Source organism: Raphanus sativus, chromosome 6, assembly GCF_000801105.2.
Source record: "Raphanus sativus cultivar WK10039 chromosome 6, ASM80110v3, whole genome shotgun sequence".
NCBI lineage: Eukaryota > Viridiplantae > Streptophyta > Magnoliopsida > Brassicales > Brassicaceae > Raphanus > Raphanus sativus.
In genome coordinates, this window is record NC_079516.1 from 8,262,049 (window position 1) to 8,274,559 (window position 12,511).

General features: G+C 30.4%; 1 protein-coding gene across 1 annotated transcript; it reads right to left on the reverse strand.

Moving 5' to 3' along the window:
- Window positions 1-929: 929 nt before the first annotated feature.
- On the reverse strand, window positions 930-10,478 carry LOC108806919 (uncharacterized). Its single transcript, XM_018579133.2, is given in 5 exon segments — window positions 930-1,589; window positions 1,673-1,968; window positions 1,970-2,098; window positions 3,903-4,052; window positions 10,260-10,478. Coding segments are annotated over 5 exon segments (1,149 nt in total). The 3' UTR covers window positions 930-1,234.
- Window positions 10,479-12,511: the final 2,033 nt, after the last annotated feature.

The window sequence follows — 12,511 nt, forward strand, 5'->3', positions numbered from 1 at the left end:
CTCACTTTCACATAGCTCTCATACTATTGTTGTTGTTGTTACGGTAAGATCTCACCGATGTTTGAAATACGAAAAAACAAGTTAGAAAATGTAATATAAGACGATAAAATGTTTAAAAATCGTCAAGTATATAGACAAAAAAGTTTGAACACCCCGTGAGCTGATTTAGTAAATAAATAGAATAATTATATGTATAATTATATATATCGGATTATCTTGGAACACATATCTATCTTTTAAAATATAATTTGTTCGGTTCTAATTCCTATTTGAAAACGCGACCGCCTAAATGTTGTTCCAGACTTGACCGCAGTGTGATGACCAAATCGGTAAAGCCAAGCGTTAATCCATGTAAGGCCGCGTTGAGCGAGTAAAGTTTTTTTATCCGTGTAAAAATGAAACAAGATTGATTATTTTTATTTATTACTGGCATATTTTGTGTAATTACTCATTACAAAATAATAAAAATTAGCTATTAAATCCAAACCATTGTCCAACCCCAAAACAAACACATACATACTGCATTTGGGAATTTTTTCATATCAGGTGAACCCTAATTTAATTGTTAGACAAATCGAAAGGAAACTGTCTAAAGTTGTCTATAAAAAGTTATATAACTACGTTTAAGAAGTTGTGTCATCATATTAATAATTAATTAAATATATTATTAATATATTAAATTTTATTTAAAATTAATTTTCACATATTCCCCGAGTATTTTCCGATTTTTTGGTAACTCGTTAGACGTATTTTTACTGTCCGATTAGCGCCTAGCGCGATTCTGAACAGAGATTCTCTCTAAAATTGAATGTAAGTTTTTTATTAGAGTTACAAATATCCGAAATTTTTGATCGAATATTTCCGATCAGTTATTTTTCCCTCTCCTAAAGACTATTAGGAGTTTCTTTTATTGTAAATGATTGTAGATATTACTAAGAAATTAAAGACTCTTTTCATCAAAAGCATTACTACATACGCATCTATATTGTGTATATGTGTCCGTGTTGTACATAAAATTTCATCTATCTTTACATCAAACTCCAAATCTAAAAACAAGGATCAAACAAAACTAAAAGATAACCCCTTGAAGATGGATCTATCTCATCGAACAAAACCCTGACATGTTCTGTTTTTGGTGTAGTCAACTACTCAAACTCCGATCAGAATCAAATCAAATCAAAAAGGGTTTCATCCATAAAAAGCTTTCATCGAAATATCTTCTTCTTTATCATCATCATAATAAGGCCGAGTCCAAAGCAAGAGCATCAGATCCTTTCATGATCCGGAGTCTCTTACAAGAGGAAGAGAACATATCCCATGGAACATCACCAACCAACATCCAGTCTCCATCTTTATCCTCGTACGTTGGTACAACTCCAGATCCTTTGTATCCTTCTCTTTCGCAGTATTCACCTATCGTGAATTTGAACATGTTCTCCAAACCCTTTAGAAGCTCAGCATAGTTTTTGTATGTTTTGAGATCTATTTTCCTAAGATAAGGAGCTCCATCCATACTCACTTTCACATAGCTAACACTGTTGTTGTTCTTACGGTAAGATCTCACCGGAGGCCAACCAACGATTTGAGTTCTGTAAATTAGCAAAGAATCATCATTAGTACAACAATTCATAGATAACTTGAAAGAATAGATTGAAACTAAATCTTTACTTACTTCGTAGGAGGTGTAGATGCTTCCTCGTTATCGCTTTGTAGTTGACGTTTGATGCTTCTAACGCAAGAAACCTCTTGTTCTTCCTTATCTTGCTCCGTTCCGGGTAATCCAAGACGAAGCTCTGTGTCCTTAAGGTTAAGCTCATTGACTTTCTCGTAAGCCATTTTTTCAAGATCAAGAAGCCTCTCTCTATATGTCCTTGTGTGATTTCCAAAGCAGAATCCTTGTTCTTCTTCTTGTTCTTGTTGGTGCGTTTGGTTGATGATGGGTTTTAGAGAAAGAGAAATATATACAGGAGGGAGAAGATGCATAGAAGTTAGGGTTAAAGGAAGAGAGAGAGATGTTGTCGGAAGCATGAAAGGCAAGAAAGAGGCAAGGGGACAAAGGTGGGACACAAACGCTATGGCCGCCCAAGTGGACTCGACTCTTTCTTTATTACACGCTCCTTATTTGCCTCCGCCAACTTTGCTTACGCTACCTCTTAGCCGTCGATGTCTTCACACTTCCTTTTCAAAGGATATACTATACTATTATAAGGGACCAAAGGAAGGAGATAAAAAATTGATGAATGAGCATTGGAAGTCTATTGGCCGACCCGGAAATAAAGCAAACAGAAAAGAGTATTATGATATTACTTTATAAGTGTTTGCATCTTTTAAAGTTTAAATAGCCCTTTTATTAATATATTGGCAAAGAAATACGAATATTGGTTGATATATAATCAGTAGTCTGCTTTGTATTAGTTAGTGTTATGATATTACTTTATAAGTGTTTGCATCTTTTAAAGTTTAAATAGCCCTTTTATTTAATCAGTAGTCTGCTTTGTATTAGTTACTAGTATGATATTACTTTATAAGTGTTTGCATCTTTTAAAGTTTAAATAGGCCTTCTATTAATATATTGGCAAAGAAATACGAATGTTGATATATAATCAGTAGTCTGCTTTGTATTAGTTAGTGTTGTTCTGATATATTTAAGGTATAGTTGTTCCTAAAATAATGTTTGCCTAGAAGTGTAATAAAAAATTGTTTGAAATTTTCTTTTGTTGTAATTTCCCCATAATCAGTTAAACAAATAAAACTGTACCATAGAATACAATTTAAGGTTGTTTCGAAAAGGGTATAATAGAATATTTATAACTTTTTAATTCATGTGGAAAATGTAACATTGACACTTCTACTAAAACAAAAGAAAAGAAAAAAATGCCGTTGAATCATAATTCCAGGATGGGATTCCAAGTCCTCTTCTAGATCATCAACTTTTTGAAGTTGCCTACAAGTGCATTTGTTGCCGATCTCCATCGTTCACATTTATCAATTGCGCGTATTTATATGTTTTACCTTTTATATATAAAAACAGTCACTTTATTTATGACTATATCTAAGATTGTATCGATATTATTTATTAATACTCCTCTGTTTCATATAAGTGTCATTGCAGAGAAATTTTTTTGTTACAAAATAAGTGTCGTTTTAATATTTTAATACAGAATTTATTAATTTTATTTCCCAATTTATTATTCTATTAGTTGAAATATGAGTAGATATATTGATAATGATGTTTTTATATAGAAAAAGCAAATTTATATGATTTCTTAATCTATATGCACAATGCTAAAATGACATTTATTATGAAACATAAATAATATTTTTTGGGTGTTTAGTTTTAGTATCATGGGAAAATTGCCATGATTTGCACCGCCTTTTGTATAGTGAGTTGGAAAATGTTAATAATTTAGATTAATGGAGAATTAGGAGAGAGATTCATGTGGATAAGGGAAATGTGTTGGTAATTGATAGAGCCATAGAGGAATGGTAAAGCCATGTGCTTTCTTTTACATTTTTCTATTTTATTAATAAATGATTTTCCTTAAAACTGGGTTATGGGAAGAGGCTCCACCTTCTATATATACATTGAATTTTTTTTTGCTCCATATTCTGACAAACCAAAACGGTAGCTCTAAATCTATGTAAACGATATAGGATATATATGATCTAATGCTGCGTGCAAGCATGTTTGTCTTTGTATTTTATGTTCGTGGTACATGGATGATCATTATTTGACCAAACTTATCTTTCAAAATACATATGTTTTCCAAATATGTTGCAAAAACATGACATTTTTCCGATGTCGAAACCATCTTCACTAACTGTATTAATGTAAAGGAGTAAGAGATGGACGCGCAATCGTTGCTCCTATTAACCTACTGAAATCCTCCAATGTAGTATACCATCTTTGTCCCAAAAGTTTTCCACTTTCCTTTGATGAACCATTCGTGATACACCACCGATCCTGCCTTGCCACCGAACCTGCCTTTGAGAGGCAAAGATGATGGGATCTCCGGCCGATGAGGTTGATTAGTTCTATGTGTATCTTGCACCTGTGATTCATTCCACAATGTTGTCTTTGTTACTGCAAAAAGTATGAACCAAAGTGGTTATTTTAATTTTCTCCATACTTTACGCGTAACTATGTTCATTTAGCTTCTAATCCGCATGCTTTTGATGTATAGGCTTCATTCAATGAATTTACTAACTTTAAGTATATTATTTTCCTACTTTTGAGATAAAGATTCCTTCTATGTTCTTGCCTCCTCCAGTATCCCAAAGTTTAGATAAATTAAATACGTAGATGCAAGATACGTAGTCTCTCTAACCGTCTTCTTATGTATATTTTAGAGGTTATGATTGTCAGAGTTTCATGTATTATTTCGGTTATACACTCATGCAATGTATTTGCTCACTCATACCGTACGAGTGGATACTCCTTTTTTAGGTAAATTGCAAGAGAGTATTGTTTAGTTAACCACATATTTTTAAAATCGCTTCATAGTGGGAACTGATACTTGTTTAGTGTTGTTGTACCGAAACTTTGATAAAACTTCTAAAAATAGGATGCGCTATAGAATTCAAGTCTCACGTAATCAAAGTCTCACAGATATAAGAATAAGAACTCAATAATAAAAATAACTCTCATATTAATCTCTTAACGAAAACCCACTCAAAAACATTAAAGAGATGTATTCAACTGAGAGTTTTAGGTGATTTGTATTAAAATAATAAATCCATTGTTATTCATATATAAATTTAAAAACTCATTTAAAATCCACTGAAATTGAACTTGACAGTTAGTAAAGTATTCTAAAATCTATTGTTATTAAAAAATATTTTAAATTGTGGAGTTTTAAAGTTTTCAGGTGATTTTAAGGTGTTTGGGTGGAGTTTCTTAGTTAAAAGAATTTAAACTCAAATCTCATGGTTTTAGGTAATATTCTAGAATAGTTTAACAAAAATCACGTAAATCTCTGTAACTTATTGAAATCATCTAAAACCCCACCAAAAATCAAATCACATCAAATGTTAAATTGAATACATCTCCTAAGTTCTCAATCACTCACACAATTCATAATCTCTCGCAAACTCATAAGTTATACAACATCCTTGCATCTTCTTATATGGAGATTAGATAACTCCTAATGTCTATTTACTTAACATATTCTTTGATTTTTTCCTAATCCTTCTACCAAACTATATTTCGGTAAAATAAACTCTTTAACTTATATCTCAAGTTTCCTGTTCTTTCAAGTTTAGTGGACATAGACTTTCGAAATCCCAACATGCGCTTCCGGTAGCTTAATTAGGAGTAGTCGCTAAAAATATCTACTAGATCTCTGCGATGCTTATATGAATGTTTGCTAAAGCTAGTTAACCGATTTGAGAAAACACGAGAGTAATAACTGACTGGTAAGTATTTATGGAGTTAAAACAAGTATATATTGAACATTAAGAAAAAAAAACAGATTGTTTTGGATTTTTTGTTTTGTTATTATGATCAAGTTAGTTAAGAGTTCATGACATGGATCAACATGAAATGATGTTTATTTTTTGTTTTCTATTTGAGAGTTACTTTCTTAATCACTCGGACTATAGCTTTTGTTAAGAAATAGCACAATATATATATATTATATATATATATATATATATTATATATATATATATATATATATATATATCCACAAAAGTTCAAGTTCAACATACATATGTGGAAGGAATTACTTAATTAGATTATTTGCTTTGTTTATTTATTACAAAACTATGAACCATTCTGAAATTTGATTTAGTATGTTCAATATGACTATAGTTCGTAACAAAAACGTAGGTGTCTACAGAATATATATATGTAGGCATTCACAAAAGGAAGCAAGTTTATGGTTATATATATATATATGCTATTTTGGTAGAAAATTAGTAAGTTAAAAATGAGAAGAGGAATGGTGTTGAACATACAACTTGTCTTATGATGCAAACACAAGCTAGACTCAAAATAGTCCTGTCTTTTGCAAATCGCATTCGTGGGGGTCTCAAAAAAGTTTGGTCTTTAAATAATTAGCCTTTGTTCCTTTTCGACTCATCACTGTCTCAGTCTTATCTCCACCCTCTCTTTTATTTATATGTGCATGATTTCTATAAACTATGGACGTAAAATCTTACTTTCTAATTCTTTTAGCATTGTTTCAGTCATCAGGTCTCCAAAAGAAAACTCAGTTGTATGTAATGGAACAAAAATGTTGTTGTCAAGTTCATTCAGTGCAACAAAGCTGATGACCTACAAGATGTTAGTCATTTGAAATATTGACATGACTCGTTTTAAATATTTGATTACTCCGGATCTCCACACGAGAATCGGGTTTTATTTTTGTGTCCTAACTACGTATTCGTGGGGCTTAAACGACTCAAACAAGAGAAACTCTAATCTGCTGGATATGTCTCACTGTCTTTTTGTTGAAGCATTAATCATACATAAGCTGTTCGAAAGGCAACGTAGGGACGAGGCCAATACATTCGGACAGGAACATCGAACCAACTTCGAAGTATTGCCGACAACTAATTAAAATTTATAAGAAGGAAACTTGTGGACAGAGTATCAGTGATCGTGGCACAAAATATAGCCGATCGTGATCTTGTGTTAGTTATCTTCTGACTCAATTTAATCGATTTTGATATTTATCTTTCTGGTTTTCAGATTCTTGATGAACGTGCATCATTTACTATCCATGACAGACATGGTTCTTACCGGTTTGGTTCTGAAAACATTATAATTTGGTGGCATCAATAGTTTAGGTCGTCTACTGTTTATAATTTATTTTAATATGCTTTAGGATTGTGTGAATCTTGTTAATATAAATGACGTTGTTGTTAAAGAGGAGAATTCTTAAAAGAAATAATGGTTCCTTACTAGATCTTCCTAGATTCACCTGTCATAATATCTACAAAGTGTAGTCTTCTTTTTTGGTTAACCTACAAAAAATTTTAGCTTTAATTGTTACGGGTATAGTATAACTCAATGCATAGATGATAGATCAAAATTTAATTTGAATTTTCGTGTATAGTATGAAACCGAAGATCGTGGAAACTGGAAAGTAAATGGGATTGAGCAAGGAAACGAGAAAGAGTGGGGACTTGGAAATGGTTGAGCAAACAAGAAACATGTAAGTGGTCTGAATCATTTATGAACTTGAAACTCACACGCTTGCAGCTTGCTTCTCCTTGCTGTAATGTTATCCTCTTCGGTGCTTTGTGGATTTGTTTAAGAGAATATGTTTTCTCCTCACTGTAATGTTTTTCTCTCCTTACTGAAATTAATAATCATTTGGACTATGAATCAAAATCATAGCCTAAGCAAAGAGTTTCGCATAGTCTATGTGCAAGTTTTAGATAGAAAATTTATATTGAATAATTCATGATATGTACGTGACATATTATCCAAATCACATAAATGCTTAGATGTATAATTTGTTTGTGCGAAAGTAGGGGAAGATCAGTTACAAAAAAACAAAAAAGTAGGGGAAGATTGGTTGAGATGTAGATTTAAATTGTGTACTGTAAATTTTTTGATGTATAATGTCTGTTATAGATATATCTGCTATAGCTCTATATTTTTTTACGGCACATAAAATATTACTTTAGTAAATAGGGGGTTACACTCATTTTTTATTTTCGGGCGTAGCTTTAGAAAGAAAAAAAGGGTGTAGCTTTAGAAATTAACTTAAAGCATGATTAATAATTTAAAGGATGTAGATAAAATTAAAAATAAATATAATATTTTCAACCCAATCAATTACCCGCTTAGAACGTTTTTTTGAAAGGTTTTACTGTATTAACTAGGTGTTTTCTTGCTTTATGTGCAGTGATAAAATTTTTAAAAATTAAATTATATGTGAAAATGCAATTTATTAATATTATATATTTTATTATTTTGACCAATAATTAATATAAATATCATTTAATTAAGCATAAAATTAAGAGAAAATAATTTTTTTTATTTTAAATTATATTTAAAAAATATATATATGTATATATTTAAAATTAGAAGCATAGATAGATTTTTTATTTTGGTTAAATGTATTAAATCAATTTGTACAAAATTAGTAAAATCATATAAAAATTGTATAGTTATCAAAAATTAAAACCAAATAATATTAATAAAATTTGTAGATATCTAAAAGAAACTAATGATATTACGATTAAATTTTTTTTTTAAATGTAGAAAGTTTTGAAAAATTTTAGATAATAAAAATTATTTAATTATAAAATTAAAATTAAATAATATTTTAAAATTCAAAATGTCATATTTGAATATATTTATTTTAGTGATGATTTATGAGTTATTACCATATTTTAAAAAGTTTATCAAAAATATAAATCAACATTAAATGTAATATATGAGTTATTATCACATTCTAAAAAGTTTTCCAAAATTATATATCAACATTAAATGTAATTGTCCATGTCATATTTAACCATATGACATGTCATCAATTTTAATAGACATGTGGCAAATCATTTCACAAATAATATTTAGGGAAATTGAAATATATAATACAATTTGTTCCACAGTATCTGGGATGTACTCATCTAATCTAATGCTCTAATTAATAACAAAATATTATTGGAATCTATTAATTTCCCTCAGTTATAGCCAATATAGGGTTTACACACCTAAACTGGTATACAAACTCACAAATAAAGAATACCAGACCTTAACCCGCCGAAATGGTAGAAAGAAAGGGTTAATGGGTGAGGATGTTGACTAGGCAAAGACAAGAGCCTGGTTTAATGGGGTTTGGTATGTTTATTTTGATGTGATTTGTCTCTCATTCTTTACCATCCACTCACATTTCCTTTATAGAGTAAATGACTCTCCAAGTCCTAAGTGTGTGTATATCTCACATATATAGTGTAGTCGTATTTTTCGAAGACTTCAACGAGATTTATGGATAGAATCCGATAACAGAAATAAATGTCTAGTAAAGTTTATCATGATATGATTGTACAATTTATCTGCAATGGAAATATCTAAGGATACTTATCGTAATATATATTGATCTTTTTAGATCATTTCCAATGTATTTTTCTATTTTTTCTCTATAATAGATGAATTTTATAATAGGGATGAGTTATTTTCTAATGTATTCTTCTATTTCTTCATCTAAAAAGAAATATTTTTAAAAGATTTTTTATTATTTTAGAACTAATACCTTTTATTTATTTTTTATTTTTTTTAAACACCAAATGATATTAAAGCTCTAACCAAACTAGGTGGGGAGTGCAGAGTACAGAGCATACTTAGCTCCAACCTTCTATTTATAAATGTTGAAAATTCACCCAATCATTGTAATTTTTTTATTTTTCATAAAACTGCAATATTATTTAAATTAAACATTTTATTACAAAAAGCTATTATACATAATAAAATAAAAAAGTAGAAGTATATAACCATAGTACTATATTTTCACATAAATGATTTGTTAATGCATTTCGAAGTGAGAAATAAGTATTGATTAATATTTAGGTTGAACTTAAATATTTTTATTAATATGTTAAAGCTATGTAAAACTTTAATAGTTAAATATTAATTTTGATTTTAGTTGAATATAAAACGTAAAATATTTTGTTAATTAATTTTCAAAGACGTAACCTAATTCATGTGCCATTAATATTTTGTTAATAATGAATGGCCCATTTACGTGGTCTTAGTGTTTCTCTTGTTTAGTACTCACTCGCTCTGTTTTATAATAAACGTTATTTTAACTTTGTTTTGTTACACAAAAATATTATTTTATAATTCCAATACAAATTATATTTGTTTCAATTGAAAATTAGTTATAAACTGTATTAATTTTATAAATAATTTTATTTATCTCAAATATTATTAGTCAGAAGTTGTAATTAATAACAATTTACTATATTTTCATCACTTTCATAATCCATGTAAAAAAGTTAAAATAACACTTATTTAGAAATGAAATGAGTAATAGAATGATATTTAATTATTTAACTTAAAACACCGACAAAAACTTGAAAACTAGCAGATGAAACTGAGTGCTATTAGTTTGTTTTTTACAAGACCAAAACTTCATTCAGAAAATGGAAATAGTAATCCCGCATTTTACATTGTATTAAGGAATTTTCTTAAATTTAACAACTCTATTTTTTTCAGTTCATCCACTATATCATTTAATTCTCACTGAAACAAATAACAAAAACTTTTTTCCTATTTTTGATGGATCTTCGGTGACCTAACAAACATTGAGAAGAAGGAAGAAAGGAAAATAAGAGAGGTTTCCACGGCGACCATCACCGCGAGCTTCAACAAGTGGAGAAGCAAGTCCTAGTCGCAGTTCTTGTGGCCGATTTGAGAGGTGTAGTCGCGGCGCAGTTCGTGACCGTAGGTGACAACGGGTTTTCTCAGTGTGGCTCAATCTTCTGTATTGTGTCTCAGCTCTTCTTTTCTCGTTGTGATTCATCATTCATGTGACATTCGTTCCTCTTTAGTGTCCCCTCAAACTGGCACGAAAAACTCAAAAACAATAATGGCTAACTTTAAAAATTTTGCACGTCCAATCCTTTAATTTTTGTCTCATTTCAATTTTGCCCTCAATATTTTCTAAACGTACAAATTTCTCCTTAAGTTCACCTTCTAACTTCTATGTACATGTATACCCGATACTGGGTGTACAAAATCACATTGTACATATAGTTCTTGGAAGACTTTCATTCTTTTTTAATTACATCTAAAGGTGTTTGCATGCTTAATATATATAATTTCAAAAAAAATCTACATGTTCACTTATGTTTTTGGCTATTGACAACGGCTAACGTGTACAATGTACATATTATATTTTATCAGATATTTACATGTAAACATATGTTTATGATGCATGTTAGATGTTCAACATGTTGTAAAATTGTGTACATTTGTCAGTGCACATGTGTACATTTAAGGTTGGTGACATAAATGTGTACAACAAATATGGTAGTATATATGTGTACAACACTGGAAACTTGTATATATATAGTAGTAGATTTTGGTTTTGTAGCATTGTATACATACACCATCATGTACCAATGTACACAAAAATATAAACATACACGTTTGTGTAATTATGGAAGATATGGTCTACACAATTAGAAAATGTGAAATCAATTTAAAAGAGTATATTTTCAAATCTTAAACCTTTGGATCAGAAATGAATATTTACAAATTTCTATGGACCAGATGTGCAATAAAGCTAAAATTGGCCATTGTTGTCCATTAAGCTTTTGTAGCACAGGCAACGAGAAAGAGGCAGCAATGAGAAAGAAGCAGCGACAAGTAGAAGAAAATGAGGAGACAGAGACGAGATGGAGGCAGAGGTTTCAGCCGACGAAGGCGGAGAGAGAGGCGGTTACAAGAGGCGGAGACTTTGGTTTTGAGTTGAAAAAATCTTTCTATGGAGGCTCCAAATCCTTTTGCCTCTTCTCCGTATTGATTTTTAGATTTGTAGATCTGCAAAAAAAAAGTAAACTCAAAAAGATTAATTATTGTGTCGGTACCAACAACTTGAATTCAATAATTTTTGGTATGGGATCCACCTCTTCAAATTATTCAAAGAGGTTTTTACACTGCAGGGCAGTTTCCAAGTTTTATTTACACTATAGGGCAGTTTCCGCTATTAGAATAGTTTTTGTGTGAAAAGTCTTAACTTGTGCCTAAATAAAGCTTAACTAATCGTTACTTTTATGATGTCGCTTTTTCTCTTTTATTTTACACTTTTAAGATATTTTAAAATAAAAAGAACAACATTTAATCTCAGCCATTCATCCATTTACATTTTTCAATAATCACAAAATCAATATTCTTGATCTTCTTCGTAAAATCTTTGATAACTAAAGTCCAAATAAAAGTGGTAAACGATATTGAAGTTGTGAGACTACTTGACATAAATTGATAACTCTAGCTTTCTGCGCACCATTAGCATATGACGCCCAACAACTCCGACGAAATCTCCGACGGAACCGCACATCTCTGAAACCCGACGAGATCTTCGACGACAGACCAACACATCTCTGTAGCAAAGCCTCTTTTCAAAGCTCTACACGGCGTCGTCCTCCGTTTCATCCTTGTTGCTGCCACTTTTCTTCACATCCACACCAATGAAGCCGAAGAGTTTTGTCCATCTTTCCGGTTTTTCAACTTAGGTTCTTGTACTTTTGTATTCTTCTCAATTTGGTGCTAAAGGTGTAATAAGCAATAAAACGGAAAAATTGATGATTAAGATGCAAATAATGGCTGGCGGCCATGGAAGAAAATTACAGAAAACCCTAATTGAGTTTGGGGAAGATGAAGTTAAAATTACGAAAATGCCACTTATTAAAAAACATGAAATGTTGTACATACAATTATACTATCCACGTGTACAAATATTCACATGTATACTATTTGTATGCGTACATGTGTACAATGGACACATGTGAACAAAGATTATTCATAATTAAAAAATTAGATAGATATTATAAT